Source organism: Hippoglossus hippoglossus, chromosome 14 (assembly GCF_009819705.1).
Source record: "Hippoglossus hippoglossus isolate fHipHip1 chromosome 14, fHipHip1.pri, whole genome shotgun sequence".
NCBI lineage: Eukaryota > Metazoa > Chordata > Actinopteri > Pleuronectiformes > Pleuronectidae > Hippoglossus > Hippoglossus hippoglossus.
The window spans coordinates 378,531-398,474 of NC_047164.1; the positions used below are offsets into that span (position 1 = coordinate 378,531).

At 47.6% G+C, this 19,944-nt stretch overlaps 3 protein-coding genes across 8 annotated transcripts in view; 1 reads left to right on the forward strand and 2 right to left on the reverse strand.

Moving 5' to 3' along the window:
* On the reverse strand, nucleotides 1-4,433 carry serpinf1 (serpin peptidase inhibitor, clade F (alpha-2 antiplasmin, pigment epithelium derived factor), member 1). Of its 3 annotated transcripts, XM_034607304.1 has the most exons (8): nucleotides 4,380-4,433; nucleotides 2,762-2,822; nucleotides 2,418-2,607; nucleotides 1,604-1,759; nucleotides 1,276-1,479; nucleotides 1,038-1,177; nucleotides 752-962; nucleotides 1-282 (listed from the first exon to the last, which is right to left on the reverse strand). In XM_034607304.1, exons 2-8 carry the CDS (start codon nucleotides 2,819-2,821, stop codon nucleotides 32-34), a joined length of 1,212 nt encoding a protein of 403 aa, XP_034463195.1. In that variant the 5' UTR covers nucleotide 2,822; nucleotides 4,380-4,433; the 3' UTR covers nucleotides 1-31. The 3 variants fall into 3 exon arrangements, with proteins under 3 accessions (XP_034463195.1, XP_034463193.1, XP_034463194.1); XM_034607302.1 differs by lacking the exon at nucleotides 4,380-4,433 and having other exon boundaries at nucleotides 2,762-2,841; XM_034607303.1 differs by lacking the exon at nucleotides 4,380-4,433 and having other exon boundaries at nucleotides 2,418-2,601; nucleotides 2,762-2,839.
* Nucleotides 4,434-5,399: 966 nt separating this feature from the next.
* Nucleotides 5,400-9,927, reverse strand: serpinf2a (serpin peptidase inhibitor, clade F (alpha-2 antiplasmin, pigment epithelium derived factor), member 2a). 4 transcript variants are annotated; one of them, XM_034607278.1, is made up of 11 exons: nucleotides 9,787-9,818; nucleotides 9,111-9,157; nucleotides 8,635-8,703; nucleotides 8,291-8,525; nucleotides 7,974-8,117; nucleotides 7,828-7,870; nucleotides 7,286-7,431; nucleotides 6,792-6,934; nucleotides 6,361-6,565; nucleotides 5,456-6,190; nucleotides 5,400-5,419 (listed from the first exon to the last, which is right to left on the reverse strand). In XM_034607278.1, the coding sequence occupies exons 3-10, from the start codon at nucleotides 8,686-8,688 to the stop codon at nucleotides 5,655-5,657; spliced, it is 1,506 nt and encodes a 501-aa protein (XP_034463169.1). In that variant the 5' UTR covers nucleotides 8,689-8,703; nucleotides 9,111-9,157; nucleotides 9,787-9,818; the 3' UTR covers nucleotides 5,400-5,419; nucleotides 5,456-5,654. The 4 variants fall into 4 exon arrangements, with proteins under 4 accessions (XP_034463169.1, XP_034463168.1, XP_034463170.1 ...); XM_034607277.1 differs by lacking the exons at nucleotides 9,111-9,157; nucleotides 9,787-9,818 and adding an exon at nucleotides 9,892-9,927; XM_034607279.1 differs by lacking the exon at nucleotides 9,111-9,157 and having other exon boundaries at nucleotides 5,456-6,169; nucleotides 9,787-9,911.
* Nucleotides 9,928-17,369: 7,442 nt separating this feature from the next.
* LOC117774674 (solute carrier family 13 member 5-like) overlaps nucleotides 17,370-19,944 on the forward strand; it is an 11,097-nt gene continuing 8,522 nt past the window's right edge. The window contains exons 1-3 of the mRNA XM_034607266.1: nucleotides 17,370-17,630; nucleotides 19,190-19,318; nucleotides 19,490-19,626. Of these exons, the coding sequence (XP_034463157.1) occupies nucleotides 17,517-17,630; nucleotides 19,190-19,318; nucleotides 19,490-19,626 (380 nt within the window). The 5' untranslated portion in view covers nucleotides 17,370-17,516. The remainder of the gene's footprint in view (nucleotides 17,631-19,189; nucleotides 19,319-19,489; nucleotides 19,627-19,944) is intronic.

A 19,944-nucleotide genomic window follows, 5' to 3' on the forward strand; every position in this document is an offset into this window, starting at 1 on the left:
ATGGCTGGGCAATGCATTATGGGAATGTGTCTTATATCCTCAGGTCTTTGGGGTTGACCACTCTGCCGATGAAGAGCAGCGCCCCCGACACGTCGTCCCGGATCAGGTAGAGGAAGGGGCGGTCCACCCGGTACGACAGGTGGTGGGATGTCGAGGTGGCGCCCGGGTACTGGTTGCCTTCAGGTGCTGTCTCCATGACGACCTTGTGATTGACGCTGGTGAGCTTGGTGGCCTGATCTGAGATCTTCTCCAGCTGCGGGTTGTCCAACCAATCAGTGAGACCTACAGGGGGGACGGACACAAATGAAAGATCCTGACGTGTCATGAATCAGAGCGTCTGTATAAACCGTCCTCTGGAGTTTCTACGAACGTGTGAACACAAAAGTCCGAGTGACAGCAGAGTTTCTGAAGAGTTTTCTCCCAGTCTGATGTGAGGACACCAGGAGACACACTGTGAGCGAGTGGGGGGGTGATTAAGTGTCTAACATGTGACAGACGCAAAAATGAATCAAAAAAATAAAAAAACAAAGAAGAAGTAAAGGTCTTTAGAATAAACCTTTTACAAACCGTCAGATCTTCAACCGAAAAAATGGAACTTGCGATATGAACTATTTTGTTGTGGAGTAGAAACACAAAGAAAATATAAATATGTAAGTGGCTCCTGACAAAACTGAACCTCATAACTTGTTTGGTATTCAAACAATTTCCATATTTATGAATCTAGTCAGACTGGTTCTGGTTCTGGACTCACCCAGGTCGCTGAGCAGTGGCAGCAGGTCGGTGGAGTAGCTGAGCCTCAGGGTGGGCAGTGTGAGGGACACCTGGGCTGGGAGCAGCGTCATGGAAAGGTCCTGAACGAACTCAGCGGTCAGGCTCTCCTCCAGCAGCGTCATGTTGGACATCACCTCGTCCGGCAGGAAGATGAACATGCTGACGTCGTTCTGCATCTGGATCTGAGCGATCTGGTGGACGAGCAGAATAAACATTGTTCGGGACAGATCTCAGAGATGAAATGTTTCAGAGCAGAAAACACTCACCGTGCAGCTCAGGTCTGAGTCGGCTCCCATCTTCACGGGATAGTTGTCCTGCTGCATCATGGGAATGCGAACAGGTGCCGCGCCGTCCACCTGGAAGTCGTCCATGACTCCACTGTTACTGAAGCGAGTGACCCACCTCCCTGTCAACAGAAAACCGTGTCGTCATTCTCACGCCTCATCTGACCAGCGTCAAACTGTGGATGTAAAGATGTCCAGTTTGAAAACCTCCCTGACGCACCTCTGAAGTAGGCGGCGCTCACAGTGTTCACGGAGGGGTTCCGGGAGGGGGATTTGGCCAGGAAGCGCTGCACCTTCCCGCCGGTCTCCTGAGACACCCATTCGTTGATTTCTTTCACTTCTTTGGCTCCGACCGGCACTCCCTTTGGACGAACGCCATACTGCTGCTCCACGAGCGCCAAGAACTCCGGCTTCAGACGAAGTCCTAAACACAGCAACACAACAAAAAGACCTGGTATTACAGTGCCTCCGGGGGCAGTGCACCTTGACGCTGGTTGCCACCCACCAATAAACCAAACGGAGAAGAAGAAGGTTCCAGGTGAACTCACGTCGAGCCAGGTAGAGACGGGCAGCGATGCTCAGGCCTTTCCCAGGCGAGCGCAGGGAGGCCAGCAGGTCCCTCAGGGTGTTGTGGAGCTGAGGGTCCTGCAGGGTGTGATACCTCAGAGCCCGGAACAGCTGCCGCTCCGCCGGCTCAGAGCCTCCTGCAGGAGACACGTCAGGTTCTCATGAGAACACAAGAGGTCCAACCTGTGAGCGTCTTCATACCTTAGACCGACGGCCTCAGCAACATTATCACTGCACCAGACCATTTACTGAGGTTTTGTTTATGTTAAGATAAATATGATTTTCTCACTTTAATTTGAACCATTTTCATAAACATAGTGATCTTGTTTTATTTTTTATCTCATAGGCTTTGATACAATAAAACATGAATTCTCCACTTTGTCACTTCGAGCAGTTTGTCAGTCAGAGGTTGATTAACAATATCTAAATGTTTTCTACCTGAACCATTGGAGACAATGATTCTACAACCAAATAATGAGAGGACTTCTTCTTCATGAAACTGTTGTTGGATCGTGGGTTTGAGGTTTTTCCATCATGCAGCAACAAACCTTCCTCCTTCTCCAACATTTTTAGAAAAAGCTCCATGGAAAGAAGTTTAGAAAGGTTTTGTGATGTAGAAGAATCTGAGCTCGGCTGCTGACGGAGCAGGAATCTGAACTTTTCTCTCCGTCAGACGGAACATTTTGCAGAAATCGTTAAAACATCAGTAACTTTGTGTCTGTGTGTAATTTTCCTGTCATAAGTACAGAACTGAATGTCTGATGATGTTTTAGTTTGTGTTGACTTTGTCTTCACCCATGGACAGTTGGGTCAGCGCTGCAGACACACTGATGGGGGCCAGGAAGACGTTGGTCGTGGCATCGCGACTCGCCAGAGCTCGGAACAGGTTGTAGCCGAAGTCGGAGGTGGCGGCACCCAACTTAGTTATTGGTGTGGTGAAGAGCTCGACATGTTCCTCCTCCACAGTCGTCTCCTCGCCCTCCGACTGGAGACAGGACAGACAAGAGTTCAGTTACTTTTACTGTATTTACTGAAATATACTGTGTGATGCACAGTCACTTCCTGTGTGAGGAATCAGAAACAGACGCTGACACTGATGCTCTGGTTCAACCTCACGTTCGTGGTGTGTGATGTGATACCTGAGCCCGACTGAAGCTCAGCACGACTCCACACATCAGCAGGAAGCTTGTTCTCTTCATCCTGCAACACACACACACAGGAGGGTGAAGACGAGGCCACGCCTTCATCACCGAGCCTCTCGCTCAGGTCTTTCTCCTCCGAACACTTCATGTTCACGTGGAACATTTTAAACACAATCTCACGTAAAGAGAAAACCTGGAGGAGAATATGTGGAAATACTGAGAGAACAGTTTCAGAGACAAAGACGACCAATGTTTTCCTCAGTGTTTTGTTTAATTACAGTAAAAACCCACAGGATCCAAACCTCCAACCTCTAATGAGCCATCATCCAAAAACCTTCTTTATAAACATGTCAGAAAAAGAGCTGAGCAGGAAAAGTGCTTCTCAAGTTGAAGCTTTTCATTCTTACACAAACAAGTTTGAAACAAAAGGTCAAACACACAAAGTTCCTTTGTTCTTCTGCAACATCTGGAGCTGGTTGTCATGGTTACAGAAACCCAAGTCTGTCATCTGAACCTCAGAGCACACACACATCAACTACACACACACACATCAACTACACACACACACACACACACACATCAACTACACACACACACACACACACACTCAGACACATCAACTACACACACACACACACACACACACACCAACTACACTCACACAGACACACACACACAGACACACACATCAACTACACACGCACACAGACACACTCAGGCACGCACGCACACGCACACAGACACACATCAACTACACGCACACACACACACACACACACTCAGACACATGCACACAGACACACTCAGACACATGCACACAGACACACTCACTCACGCACACTCAGACACACACTCACACTCGCGCGCAAGCGCACACACACACACACACTCAGACACACGCACACACACACACACATCAACTACACGCACACACACACACACACACTCAGACACATGCACACAGACACACACAGACACACTCACTCACACTCGCACACTCAGACACACTCACACTCGCGCGCGCACGCGCACACACACACACACACACACACACACGCACGCACACACACGCACACACACACGCACACACACTCAGACACATGCACACAGACACACTCAGACACGCGCGCGCACACACACACACACACACACACACACGCACACACAGATGTAAAAACGGTTACTTCCAGATGAATAATGTTGAATCTGATCCAGGAACAGTTCAGATTCGCAGTGTGAACCCTCAGTTGATCCAGTTACAGATCAACTGAACCTTTTCAAAGTGAAATAATCTGTTTATTTTTTAATTCTGTTCCTGGATGAAAACTGACGTGAGGCTCGTGGTTCTGATCCCGTTTTGAAAAGAGCAGTGACATAAAACATCATGAGAGAAACGAGCGGTTCGATGTGAATGACGAGTTGAATCCAGCAGAAGATCAGATCCTCACTTTCCTGCAGGAACTCGTGTGTGACACCAGAGAAGGTTCCTCTTCTTCATGTTACAGAGCTAAACAGCCGCTCGGTTAGAGAAGGTCTGCAGCTGGAACCACTCGCTTTCTCTTGAAGCCTGAAGGACTCACACAGAATGAAATCAGCTGTAAAGCTCGACACTCACCTCAGATCAGCTCAGCTCACTTCTGATCCGGATCCACGTCGCTCCGACTGGTTCTCTGCAGGCGCGTCCACGCGTCGCTTGTGGATCTGCGCCCGCAGCGGGGGCGAGCGCCGGGGCCGCGCAGAGAAGCTGCAGGATCCAGATGAATGAAAGTTTCCAGAGTCAGTTCCAGAATCTTCTCTCAGTGACGGCAGCACGAGCTCCTCACATCTTTAACCACGTGTTGCTGTTAAACCTCTTTTTTTGTTCCTTCAGGCATTTTGTTGAAATTTAACTGATCTTGTTGGTGAAGCTCCAAACACATTTCTGGTTTCAGAACCAGAACCAGAACCTGGAACTCCTCCTCTGAACCCTAGGTACAGAACCTGGAACCACCTAAAGAACCAGTGAGATCTCATGAGAACCTTATGATCGACTCTGTCCTGGGACTGCAATGAAGTCAGAAACCACTTATAATGAAGCCCCACTGGATTTCTGCCCAAATATTCACCATTTTGGAGTTTCAGTTCGATAAGGGCCCCTCTTGCCTGGGGCCTCCTTCAGAAAACATACTAAGAACCTCTAAAAACACATTATAAATCAGATGAATCCTTAGGGACTCCAGGAGGCCAGGGAACCCCCTGTTGGACCTGAACCTACACCTGAACCCTCCTAAGGGCTCCTGACACCACCATAGACTACACCTCACAAAGGGCCCCTTCATGTGGACATCAGGACGCCTACTTCAGAAAGTTTAAGGGCCCCTGACCGTTGAAGGGCTCTGGGAAGCCAGTAGAAATCTCCAGGGGGAGCTACAGATCCATACGAGCCGTGACAAGAAAAAATAAAAATCCAAATATAGAGAAAAAAACGACAAGTGTTAATTAAAGTGAGTTTAATTTTGAGCAAAATGAGTCCAGAGGTTAAAGTCGTTATTCCTAACGTGTGTCAACGTCTTTACTTGGGACTGAAGTTGAATTGTTGTCTCTCTTCATATAAAACTTGCTGATCACAGTAATTTCACTGCATTTGTATTTTCCCACTTTGATAACACAATGCATCTTGAACCACACAGGACCAAGGTGATCTGAATTTACTTTGAACCAAACATCGGACCATTTGGGAAACGAGTTAAACATTTTCTTGCATAGATTAGATGAGAATTAACAAACAAGATTTCTAGTTTTATGCTAAGTTTTACTAACTAGTTGCCGCCTGTAGCTTCGTATACAGAGATTTCAGTCTGAGCATCGAACCCTCAGCAAGAAACACAACAAAATGTCGAACTATTAACGACTAATGTTTCAAATTGGGTGCAGAGTCAACCGGTTTGGAGCAGGTTTCGTTGTCTTGTGCCGTCTTCTGCCCGATGCCCTCCAGTCCATTTACACTCTGCAGCTGTTCTTTGTCACCAGCGGGGGCGCTGCATGGCTGCATCCTGCTGCCTTCCGCTGACTGTAACTTCCTGTGCGACCTGTTGCTGTGTTTGCTGTTCATGTCTCTTTCCCTGACACTGTCCGTCACAGGCTGGTCGCTCATGGTGCTGTTGCTCTGGGGATCATCATTGAGCATGGCGTCTTTGTTGGGGGCGGGGTTTGTGACAATGCCCATGAAGAGCGGGACCAGGGAGGCATCATCAACGAGGGCGAAGAGGAAGGGGGAGTTGACTGAGAAGATGGAGACGGAGCGCACGGAGGTCACCGCCGTGGTGGCGGACGCCTCCACACCTTCCTCACTTAGCTCTACTGTGCTGGCATGGAGGACACCCGTCACCTTCAGAGGCAGGTCGGAAATCCCAGAGAGGTTGGGCCCTGAAAACAGAGAACCGAGGCCTGACAGAGAGAAACTGAGTTACAGACTGAAAACATCAAGAATCAACTGCTAAAGTCATTTATTTGATCAGCTGTGTGTGGTTCAAGTGACTGGTCTTGTTTTCAGTCTAATGAAAGACATCACCACCACTAAATTGTTTCTTCTGGCTCAGAGGAGATAGAATTCTCACCCATTTTGGTCAGCGCCTCCTGGAGCTCATGGTGGTAATGCAGCTTCACCTTGGGTAAGTTGACCTGCATTGTTTTCTCCTGAGGTAGACGTCTATAGAGGTCCGAGATATTCAGTCTGGGAAGCACTGAGGACACGTTTTCCCTCCCTGGCAAAGGCAGGACGATTAAGAAGCTGGTATTTCCCTTGAAGGGAAAACTGGCAACCTGCACAAGAAAGAAAAGAAGACTTTTTCCAAGCGTTTTTCCTGTGAGGACATCGGGCAGACGACTGAAAGACCAGAACGTCCTGATTTAACAGAGCACAGAGAAGAATAAAATCAATTGTAATGTAAGAAATCTCTGAGAAAAACTCAAACAACATCATTAGTTGATTTATAAAAGTCTTGAATTCTTGACTCCACTTAAGATACTGCATGTATGTGGGTGTTACTTGTGCTTCCAGCTCTGGATCATCGAGGAGGCGGAGAGGATACTGAGCAGACTTCATCATGTCCACTGACACCGAGTTCTGGCCGTCCAGATAGAAGACTCCCTTTGAGGTCACTTGGGGGTCAAATCGAGTCTGCCATTCACCTGTCAGACAGAGAGGAGGAGGAGCTTATCACCTCCATAACAACCGGCTGCTCAGCGGCGTCTTCATTTGAAGGTCAAATCGAATGTCTCCGGTCCAGCAGCACTAAGGGATTCTCCGAAAAGAGCTTTGTTTGTGGTTAGAAACACATCAGGGACCCGGATAGCGGCCCATGAACAAGAACCATGTGTCTTCAGAGGAGCTACAGGCAGCTGATCAACTAAAGCTTGAAATACACCTGGAGACTAACAGAGAGATAATGTCCTGAGTAACTGGCCCTGAACCTCTGGAGCTGGACAAAAGCACAAATCCTGTTCCTCAACCACAGGGAGGTTTTCTGTGGAATGAATCACCTTTGAAGTAAACAGCATTTATGAGCATGAGCACCACGTCATGTGGAATACTCTCCAGGAAGTCGGGGATGTGACCATTGGTGGCGTTCTCCACCCATTGGTTGACCTCGTCTACAGAGACCAGAGGAACAGGCTGTGATTGGTACCTGCGAAACAAATCACACCTTTTTATTTCCATAACAAACACCATACATGCTCATTTTTCACAACAACACATAAATAATCTATCAGTTGCTGTAAATGTAAGAGAAACATCCCATATCACTGCTCGTTGTGAGGGTGAATTCCTGTTAACATGAAAATACAGTTCATCTCACCACCGCCATTTTATGAGCTGATCTGTTTCAGAACATGCTGTTCCCAAAATGACCAGCAGATGTCACTACAGTCCACCTCAGCAGCTGTTCAGGAATCAGCCGTCGTTGCTTATGGTGACTGAGGCTGTAAAGTTATTAACCTCTCAGCCCGTTTGACCTGTTAGCCTGTTAGCCTGTTAGCCTGTTAGCCTTTAGCGTTTAGCTTGTTGTGACTGTAGCTGATACCTGGCCAGAGAGTCCAGCACAAACGGCAGCTTCACCTCAAATCCTGAGAGACAGAACGAGGGAGAGAAAGAGAAGAGGAGGATAAAAAGAGTTTTACACCAAATCTCTTCAGCACCGTCATCAGTTCAACGCTCATCAGCACAAACCTGGTCTCAGGTACATGCGTGATGCCACATCCAGTGATGTGTTGCTGAGATGAGGTACAAGGCTTCCCAGGATATGATGGTAACAGGGTACAGAGTTGGCGTTGAGGCTCTTCAGCAGCAGCTTCTCTGTCTCGTTACGAGAACCTGAGTGAAAATTCGAATTGAACAAAGAGCTTCTAAAATGTCCAGTTACATAAAGACTGTGTAATAGGAACGTGTGTTCAACATGTGCTGCTCTTATTCGTCTCAATGTGTCGGGTGGATGTGATGAAGCAGCTTGTGAATTCCTCCTGATTCTCAAGTCACAGGAAACTCACCCAAGGTGAGCTGAGCGAGGGCCAAGGCCAGACTGAGAGGTGACAGGATGACGTTCGGCTGCTCTGGACCAAGAGGAAGATTTTCCAGAAACTGTAAACCCAGTCGCTCTATAGCGCCACCTAGAGCCCTGTGTTGCTCAGGGCTGAACTCCTGATTTCCAGTACAGCTTTGATCCGTCTCCTCCTCTTCATCTACAGGACCAGAAACATCTGGAGCTGCTGGACTGGGATCGTCCTCAAAACAGAAGAACACATGAGTGTCAGTTCCTCAAAAACCAAAGAAAAGACGAGGAAAGAGTTTAACTTTAGTTTTAAAAAGTAGTTTTACTAGAGGTTCTTCTTACTGTCAGTCCCAGGCAGCACAGACAGAACAAGAGAAGAAGAACACGCAGCTTCATTTCCAAACAACCAACCTGAAAGACAGCATCAACACATTACGTCCACAGCTCTGTGTGTTCACTGTGTGTGTTCACTGTGTGTGTTCACTGTGTGTGTTCACTGTGTGTGTTCACTGTGTGTGTTCACTGTGTGTGTTGTGTCCTGCTGTGTTCACACGGATGGGTCAACAGCATGTAGTGTGTGTGTGCATGTGTGTGGGACCAATAAAGGAATCTGAATCTGAATCTGAATCTGAATCTGAATGAAATAAATGTTCAATCGTTAGTTTGATAAATGATTTGTTCACTACTGATACATGTATTTGGATGTTGTCTTTGGCAACCACGTGCATATGTATATATATATATATATATATATATATATATATATATACATACATACACGTGTACAGATGAAAATCATGTTCAGACTCAGTGAAAACAAGATTCAGATTGAAATCCTTCTTCTTCCTCCATGTGTCTGAGGACCCTGTTGAAATAAGATGCTGCGTCTCTCAGAGTTTCAGTGACTGGAAACCATCAGCACATTTCTACTGAACTGACATGAAGAAGTGACAAATCGATATCATACGTGCACCTGATGGTATTCTAACATTTTAATAGTAGCATGTTAGAAATGTTAGAAACACTTTTAGAAGTATCCTTATGATATGAATGTTGTACAAGTATCATTTTGTCCACTTGTCGATGCTAAAACAGAGGAAATGGGATCGTCTTCATTATTCTTCCTCTATGGTTGAAGAGTGTGTCACAACATATCACGACAACCCGTCCAGGTGCTAACGTGGCTTCTTACATGGAAGGTTTGTACCAGCGGGTCTGTCAGAGTCACCTGAGGTTTCTGCTGTATTTACCCAGAGACTAAAGGTTGCTGCTGCAGAACCTGGTTTTGGCTGAGCTGTGATACACTGGATTCACAGAACTACATGAACCTGACGACCTCTCAAGTGGAGCTTCATGCTCAGATACATGAACAGAAGGTGCTGAATTATCACCTTCAACACTAGGATTTGTAAAAAACTGATTATTTTAGCAAAGCTGCAAATGTTGAGCATCTCTGCCCCGGTGAAGAAGCTGTTTGTGAAAAGATCAACTCACCTGCCCTGTGTGAGGTGAGACAGACGAGGAGAAACAGAGGAGAAACAGAGGAGATCAAAGAGGAGATCAAAGAGGAGATGAATAAAATGAGAGTAAAGAACGAACCTCCTCTGGACAGTGTACAGACCCACTGCTGCCCCCCCCCCCCCTCCCCCCCCCCCAGGCTGATGGTTAATCATCAACACTGAACTCACTGAAGTCAGAATAAACTGCTTTGTCAACATCTGAATGTGACATTGATTCATGAGAGTTTCTCTGAAAGAGTTTGAACTGTGAACGTCACTGAAGAAATGAACTGAGACAAATACATGAAACTGAAAACTACAGAAATGAAACCAACGCAAGGTTCATTCAAGTAGCTCCACTGAACTAAACACACAAAACACACACACACCAAACACACACACCAAACACACAAAGACAAAACACACACACAGACACAAAACACACATTCAGAGACAGACACACACACACACAGGGACACACACACACACACACACACACGCACGCACACACACGCACACACACACGCACACTCGTCCACCAGGTGGCAGCAGAGGATAAGTTGACTGGACTGTCAGGAACCATGTGATCAAACCGAACATTAAAACGTTCTGATGAATCTTTTCCTAACTTTTATTCTTCGTACCAAATATTCAACTTTTATTTATTTACACAACAAGTCACAAACACACACGTTTATACACTGATGCAAAGAGAGACAACACTTCAGAAGCAGACTGGAGGAGCCAGGAATCGAACCACAGACTGTAAATAAAGATGGCGACACATCTCCACTTCCTCCACAAATAAAGCTAAAACATCTCCGACGTGAACGCTGCCATCTGGTGGTAAAGACGTCTTGAACACTTGAACAAACATCAGTGTGATAAGAACTTCCTCAAATGACAGTAACCATCTTTGGCACACTTTTATTTATCTTAGAGCAGGCATCCACCAGGGGGCGATAGCATTGGAAGAATTAGCTTCACTTTTGGTTTTTACAGTTTACGGTCAGAACTCGTTCATTCATTCTGTCTTTTACATTAAACCTTTAAATCCAGTTTCAGTCTCAATGTCAAATTATTTCATCTTTTCTTATTTTCATCTAATCTTTTTATTTACTCTGGATTAAATATGGAACCAGTCAAAACAGATTTTAAACTGATTTCTAACACGTGAATGAGTCGAGAGGTTTGATCTGATGCTTCCGGCGTGTTTTCACAGACGATCTCGACTCAGCAGGAGAACGACAGAACCAACAAAGAGAGAGGGGGAATAACACTGGAGGAGAGAGGGGGGGAATAACACTGGAGGAGAGAGGGAGGTAATAACACTGGAGGAGAGAGGGGGAATAACACTGGAGGAGAGAGGGAATAACACTGGAGGAGAGAGAGGGAATAACACTGGAGGAGAGAGAGAGGGAATAACACTGGAGGAGAGAGAGGGGGAATAACACTGGAGGAAAGAGGGGGGGAATAACACTGGAGGAGAGAGGGGGAATAACACTGGAGGAGAGAGGGAATAACACTGGAGGAGAGAGAGAGGGAATAACACTGGAGGAGAGAGAGGGGGAATAACACTGGAGGAGAGAGGGGGAATAACACTGGAGGAGAGAGAGGGGATAACACTGGAGGAGAGAGAGGGAATAACACTGGAGGAGAGAGAGGGAATAACACTGGAGGAGAGAGAGAGGGAATAACACTGGAGGAGAGAGGGGGAATAACACTGGAGGAGAGAGAGGGAATAACACTGGAGGAGAGAGAGGGAATAACACTGGAGGAGAGAGAGAGGGAATAACACTGGAGGAGAGAGAGGGGGAATAACACTGGAGGAGAGAGGGGGAATAACACTGGAGGAGAGAGAGGGGATAACACTGGAGGAGAGAGAGGGGGAATAACACTGGAGGAGAGAGAGAGGGAATAACACTGGAGGAGAGAGAGAGGGAATAACACTGGAGGAGAGAGAGGGGGAATAACACTGGAGGAGAGAGGGAGGGAATAACACTGGAGGAGAGAGAGGGAATAACACTGGAGGAGAGAGAAGGAGGGAATAACACTGGAGGAGAGGGACGGAATGACACTGGAGGAGAGAGGGAATAACACTGGAGGAGAGAGGGGGAATAACACTGGAGGAGAGAGGGGGGGAATAACACTGGAGGAGAGAGGGGGAATAACACTGGAGGAGAGAGAGGGGATAACACTGGAGGAGAGAGAGGGGGAATAACACTGGAGGAGAGAGAGAGGGAATAACACTGGAGGAGAGAGAGGGGGAATAACACTGGAGGAGAGAGAGAGGGAATAACACTGGAGGAGAGAGAGGGGGAATAACACTGGAGGAGAGAGGGAGGGAATAACACTGGAGGAGAGAGAGGGAATAACACTGGAGGAGAGAGAAGGAGGGAATAACACTGGAGGAGAGGGACGGAATGACACTGGAGGAGAGAGGGAATAACACTGGAGGAGAGAGGGGGAATAACACTGGAGGAGAGAGGGGGAATAACACTGGAGGAGAGAGAGGGAATAACACTGGAGGAGAGAGGGGGAATAACACTGGAGGAGAGAGAGAGGGAATAACACTGGAGGAGAGAGAGGGAATAAGACTGGAGGAGAGAGAGAGGGAATAACACTGGAGGAGAGAGAGAGGGAATAACACTGGAGGAGAGAGAGAGGGAATAACACTGGAGGAGAGAGAAGGAGGGAATAACACTGGAGGAGAGAGAGGGAATAACACTGGAGGAGAGAGAAGGAGGGAATAACACTGGAGGAGAGAGAGGGAGGGAATAACACTGGAGGAGAGAGAGGGAGGGAATAACACTGGAGGAGAGAGAGAGGGAATAACACTGGAGGAGAGAGAGGGAATAACACTGGAGGAGAGAGAGAGGGAATAACACTGGAGGAGAGAGAGGGGGAATAACACTGGAGGAGAGAGGGGGAATAACACTGGAGGAGAGAGGGAATAACACTGGAGGAGAGAGAGGGGGAATAACACTGGAGGAGAGAGAGAGGGAATAACACTGGAGGAGAGAGAGGGGGAATAACACTGGAGGAGAGAGGGGGAATAACACTGGAGGAGAGAGGGAGGGAATAACACTGGAGGAGAGAGAGGGAATAACACTGGAGGAGAGAGAAGGAGGGAATAACACTGGAGGAGAGGGACGGAATGACACTGGAGGAGAGAGGGAATAACACTGGAGGAGAGAGGGGGAATAACACTGGAGGAGAGAGGGGGAATAACACTGGAGGAGAGAGAGGGAATAACACTGGAGGAGAGAGGGGGAATAACACTGGAGGAGAGAGAGAGGGAATAACACTGGAGGAGAGAGAGGGAATAACACTGGAGGAGAGAGAGAGGGAATAACACTGGAGGAGAGAGAGAGGGAATAACACTGGAGGAGAGAGAAGGAGGGAATAACACTGGAGGAGAGAGAGGGAATAACACTGGAGGAGAGAGAAGGAGGGAATAACACTGGAGGAGAGAGAGGGAGGGAATAACACTGGAGGAGAGAGAGGGAGGGAATAACACTGGAGGAGAGAGAGAGGGAATAACACTGGAGGAGAGAGAGGGAATAACACTGGAGGAGAGAGAGGGAGGGAATAACACTGGAGGAGAGAGAGAGGGAATAACACTGGAGGAGAGAGGGGGAATAACACTGGAGGAGAGAGAGAGAGGGAATAACACTGGAGGAGAGAGAGAAAGGGAATAACACTGGAGGAGAGAGAGGGTGGTAATAACACTGGAGGAGAGAGGGGGAATAACACTGGAGGAGAGAGAGAGGGAATAACACTGGAGGAGAGAGAGGGAGGTAATAACACTGGAGGAGAGAGAGAGGTAATAACACTGGAGGAGAGAGAGGGGGAATAACACTGGAGGAGAGAGAGGGGGAATAACACTGGAGGAGAGAGAGGGGGAATAACACTGGAGGGGAGAGAGGGAATAACACTGGAGGAGAGAGAGGGACGGAATGACACTGGAGGAGAGAGAGGGAATAACACTGGAGGAGAGAGAGGGAATAACACTGGAGGAGAGAGAGGGAATAACACTGGAGGAGAGAGAGGGACGGAATGACACTGGAGGAGAGAGAGAGGGAATAACACTGGAGGAGAGAGAGAGGGAATAACACTGGAGGAGAGAGAGGGAATAACACTGGAGGAGAGAGAGGGAATAACACTGGAGGAGAGAGGGGGAATAACACTGGAGGAGAGAGAGGGAATAACACTGGAGGAGAGAGGGGGACGGAATGACACTGGAGGAGAGAGAGAGGGAATAACACTGGAGGAGAGAGAGGGAATAACACTGGAGGAGAGAGAGGGAATAACACTGGAGGAGAGAGAGGGACGGAATGACACTGGAGGAGAGAGAGAGGGAATAACACTGGAGGAGAGAGGGGGAATAACACTGGAGGAGAGAGAGGGAATAACACTGGAGGAGAGAGGGGGAATAACACTGGAGGAGAGAGAGGGAATAACACTGGAGGAGAGAGGGGGAATAACACTGGAGGAGAGAGAGGGAATAACACTGGAGGAGAGAGGGGGAATAACACTGGAGGAGAGAGAGGGAATAACACTGGAGGAGAGAGAGGGAATAACACTGGAGGAGAGAGAGGGACGGAATGACACTGGAGGAGAGAGAGAGGGAATAACACTGGAGGAGAGAGGGGGAATAACACTGGAGGAGAGAGAGGGACGGAATGACACTGGAGGAGAGAGAGGGGGAATAACACTGGAGGAGAGAGGGAGGTAATAACACTGGAGGAGAGAGGGGGAATAACACTGGAGGAGAGAGAGGGAATAACACTGGAGGAGAGAGGGGGAATAACACTGGAGGAGAGAGGGAATAACACTGGAGGAGAGAGAGGGACGGAATAACACTGGAGGAGAGAGAGAGGGAATAACACTGGAGGAGAGAGAGGGGGAATAACACTGGAGGAGAGAGAGGTAATAACACTGGAGGAGAGAGGGAATAACACTGGAGGAGAGAGAGAGGGAATAACACTGGAGGAGAGAGAGAGGGAGGGAATAACACTGGAGGAGAGAGAGAGGGAATAACACTGGAGGAGAGAGAGAGGGAGGGAATAACACTGGAGGAGAGAGAGAGGGACGGAATAACACTGGAGGAGAGAGAGAGGGAATAACACTGGAGGAGAGAGAGAGGGAATAACACTGGAGGAGAGAGAGAGGGAATAACACTGGAGGAGAGAGAGAGGGACGGAATAACACTGGAGGAGAGAGAGAGGGAATAACACTGGAGGAGAGAGAGAGGGAATGACACTGGAGGAGAGAGAGAGGGAATAACACTGGAGGAGAGAGAGGGAATAACACTGGAGGAGAGAGAGGGAATAACACTGGAGGAGAGAGAGGGACGGAATGACACTGGAGGAGAGAGAGAGGGAATAACACTGGAGGAGAGAGGGGGAATAACACTGGAGGAGAGAGAGGGAATAACACTGGAGGAGAGAGAGGGAATAACACTGGAGGAGAGAGGGGGAATAACACTGGAGGAGAGAGAGGGAATAACACTGGAGGAGAGAGGGGGAATAACACTGGAGGAGAGAGAGGGAATAACACTGGAGGAGAGAGGGGGAATAACACTGGAGGAGAGAGAGGGAATAACACTGGAGGAGAGAGAGGGAATAACACTGGAGGAGAGAGAGAGGGACGGAATAACACTGGAGGAGAGAGAGAGGGAATAACACTGGAGGAGAGAGAGGGAATAACACTGGAGGAGAGAGAGGGACGGAATGACACTGGAGGAGAGAGAGAGGGAATAACACTGGAGGAGAGAGGGGGAATAACACTGGAGGAGAGAGAGGGACGGAATGACACTGGAGGAGAGAGAGGGGGAATAACACTGGAGGAGAGAGGGAGGTAATAACACTGGAGGAGAGAGGGGGAATAACACTGGAGGAGAGAGAGGGAATAACACTGGAGGAGAGAGGGGGAATAACACTGGAGGAGAGAGGGAATAACACTGGAGGAGAGAGAGGGACGGAATAACACTGGAGGAGAGAGAGAGGGAATAACACTGGAGGAGAGAGAGGGGGAATAACACTGGAGGAGAGAGAGGTAATAACACTGGAGGAGAGAGGGAATAACACTGGAGGAGAGAGAGAGGGAATAACACTGGAGGAGAGAGAGAGGGAGGGAATAACACTGGAGGAGAGAGAGAGGGAATAACACTGGAGGAGAGAGAGAGGGAGGGAATAACACTGGAGGAGAGAGAGAGGGACGGAATAACACTGGAGGAGAGAGAGAGGGAATAACACTGGAGGAGAGAGAGAGGGAATAACACTGGAGGAGAGAGAGGGAATAACACTGGAGGAGAGAGAGAGGGAATAACACTGGAGGAGAGAGAGAGGGAATAACACTGGAGGAGAGAGAGAGGGACGGAATAACACTGGAGGAGAGAGAGAGGGAATAACACTGGAGGAGAGAGAGAGGGAATAACACTGGAGGAGAGAGAGGGTGAATAACACTGGAGGAGAGAGAGAGGGAATAACACTGGAGGAGAGAGAGAGGGAATAACACTGGAGGAGAGAGAGAGGGAATAACACTGGAGGAGAGAGAGGGAATAACACTGGAGGAGAGAGGGAATAACACTGGAGGAGAGAGAGAGGGAGGGAATAACACTGGAGGAGAGAGAGAGGTAATAACACTGGAGGAGAGAGGGAATAACACTGGAGGAGAGAGAGAGGGAATAACACTGGTGGAGAGAGAGAGGGAATAACACTGGAGGAGAGAGAGAGGGAATAACACTGGTGGAGAGAGAGAGGGAATAACACTGGAGGAGAGAGAGGGAATAACACTGGAGGAGAGAGAGAGGGAATAACACTGGAGGAGAGAGAGAGGGAATAACACTGGAGGAGAGAGGGAATAACACTGGAGGAGAGAGAGAGGGAATAACACTGGTGGAGAGAGAGAGGGAATAACACTGGAGGAGAGAGAGAGGGAATAACACTGGTGGAGAGAGAGAGGGAATAACACTGGAGGAGAGAGAGGGAATAACACTGGAGGAGAGAGAGAGGGAATAACACTGGAGGAGAGAGAGAGGGAATAACACTGGTGGAGAAAGAGGGAATAACACTGGAGGAGAGAGAGGGAATAACACTGGAGGAGAGAGAGGGAATAACACTGGAGGAGAGAGAGAGGGAATAACACTGGAGGAGAGAGAGAGGGAATAACACTGGAGGAGAGAGAGGGAATAACACTGGAGGAGAGAGAGAGGGAATAACACTGGAGGAGAGAGAGAGGGACGGAATAACACTGGAGGAGAGAGAGAGGGAATAACACTGGAGGAGAGAGAGAGGGAATAACACTGGAGGAGAGAGAGGGAATAAGAGAATGAAACAAGAGAATGAAACATTTGAGGAAGTTTTAGTATTTAGATATAACAGATTTAGGTTTTAGTTTCTTGTCATTGCTCCGTCAGTTCAAACTGAAAACAGGTGAGTTCAGCCTGACACCAACACATGTGATTTCCTTCTGTCTGTTTACTCTGCACAGTCCGATAACGTCTGCATGTGTGTGAGAGAGAGAGAGAGTGTGTGAGAGAGAGAGAGTGTGTGTGAGAGAGACAGTGTGTGTGTAACTCACACTTATATGTAGTGTTGACTGTGAAACACCAGCCTGTTGGACAGAGAGAGAGCAGCAGACAGGGAGAAGCTCTCACCTTCACAGTTCTTCTCTGACATTAACTTATACTGATCTTCATCATCATCTTCTTCTTCACTCATGGCCGTTCTTCCTCTGAGGGTGAAAATGTTGCAGCAGGTCTGGAGGTTGAAGGGCGTCTTCATCCTCGTCTGCACCCCGTTCATCCTGCTGCCGCTCGCCATCAGCACCACGGTGAGACTAGTTTATACAACCAGTTTAACCAGGTCACTGAGCACTGACCAGTATAACCATGTTAAAGAACACTGAGCAGATTTACAGTAGTTTTATTGAACCAGTTTACGACTGATGAAGCAGCTAAACTGTGGGTGTGACCAGTGTCAGTGTTTCTGTGTTTCCGTGTTTTCGTGTTTACGTGTTTACGTGTTTACGTGTTTACGTGTGTGTGTGGACGTCATTCACTGGTGTCGTTGCAGAGCAGTGAATAATTCAACAGGTCACATTCACACTTCCTGTCACTGATTGACAAACTGAGTCTGAACAGTTTGAAGATTCACTTCATACGTGACTTTGTTCCTCTGAGGCTGATCTATTTACCTGTGAGGTCATGGACACAGGTTTGTTTCCACCTGGACAGATTCATTTTACATTTTTGAACAAATCCTCATGAACATATTCACACAGTGATATTTAGGATTATTTTCCATTTAGTAATGAATGATGTTTGCTGAAACAGCTGCTTCTCCGCCGACGTCCAGCTGTGAACCACTGGAACAATAAATCGGAATTAATCTTAATCTTAACGCTTAAATTAGAACCAGTTAATTTGATAGAAATATAGAAAGTTTATTTAAAATGTGTTCATCAAAAAAACGTAGAGAGTAGAAAATAAATAAATCCTGTTTCTGTTCAAACTGTTTAATGATTAATTAAGAATCAGAGTAAAACAGTCAATGTTTCTACAGGAAGTAATGTTTCCCAGAAACCCACACTTCATCATCACAGCGTGTGTGTGTGTGTGTGTGTGTGTGTGTGTGTGTGTGTGTGTGTGTGAGTCTGTGTGTGTGTGTGAGTCTGTGTGTGTGTGTGTGTGTGAGTCTGTGTGTGTGTGTGTGTGTGTGTGTGTGTGTGTGTGAGTCTGTGTGTGTGTGTGTGTGTCTGTGTGTGTGAGTCTGTGTGTGTGAGTCTGTGTGTGTGTGTGTGTGTGTGTGTGTGTGTGTGTGTGTGTGAGTCTGTGTGTGTGTGTGTGTGTCTGTGTGTGTGAGTCTGTGTGTGTGAGTCTGTGTGAGTCTGTGTGTGTGTGTGAATGTACGTGAATGAAAACAGTGTGTGTGTTTGGACACAGTCGGAGCTGTCGTCACTTCAGCAGCGTCTCAGCAGGATGACAACTATATATATATATTTTTTTTTTTTTTTTTTTTTTGAAGTGTGAAGGATTCAGGAGAATGTATGATGTAAAATAATTTGACACAGAACGATACGTCTGATTCCAACACTACGTTCCACAGACTCCTCCCAAAGTAACGTCCTGTGGATCCTGTTTCTTACAAACTCTTAAATTCTCCTCAAGATGGAATTCAGTTGGTTGCAATCTGCATTTCCACCACTAGGTGTCACTTAGTCCTGCTCACTGAGTCTTTGTCTCACATGTGTCACAGCTGGATCCAGACGTCCAGCAGGTGTCACATGTAGAGGATCAAACTAAACAACACGTGTCCTGTTCTTTTGTTTTTACAGTTTCATGAGAACTTTATTTTGTGTGTGTGTGTGTGTGTGTGTGTGTGTGTGTGTAGGAAGCTGCCTGTGCTTATGTCATAGCCCTCATGGCGGTGTACTGGTGCACTGAGGTTTTGCCACTGGCTGTGACGGCACTGCTGCCGACCATCCTCTTCCCCGTCCTCGGCATCATGGAGTCCAAAGACGTACAGACGAGCAGACACACACACACACACACACACACACACACACACACACACACACACACACACACATTCACAACATTTAGAAATGAAATGTTCTTGTTCATTAGTTAACTTAGTTTTTTTCTTTAGTTCCGATGTATGAGTCCGTCCACCCTGTGTTTGTTGCTCCAGGTGTGTATGCAGTACCTGAAGGACACCAACATGCTGTTTGTGGGGGGGTTGATGATGGCCGTGGCCGTGGAGCACTGGAACCTCCACAAACGCATCGCGCTCAGAGTTCTGCTGCTGGTCGGAGTCCGACCCGCTCTGTGAGTCACATGACACTGAGTCAATTATACGGGAAGAGCTCAGTTGTACTTTCAGAATAAAACACAGATGTTAATGTTTTAAGTTACTGAACATCACTCGAGAAAAGAGAAACAAATTAAATAGATTCAGATCGGAGACTGTAAACAAAGATGGACGACGCATCTTCACTTCCTACTGTTGTATAAGAATGAAGCCAAAAGCCGCCATCTTGTCGTGATGACGTCATTTACAGTCAGAGTCTGTGCAGTAGTGATGGAGTGAAGCCGTGGTATCGAGGTCCCGCCCCCATACACATTCGACCAATCCTGAGTCAGTCT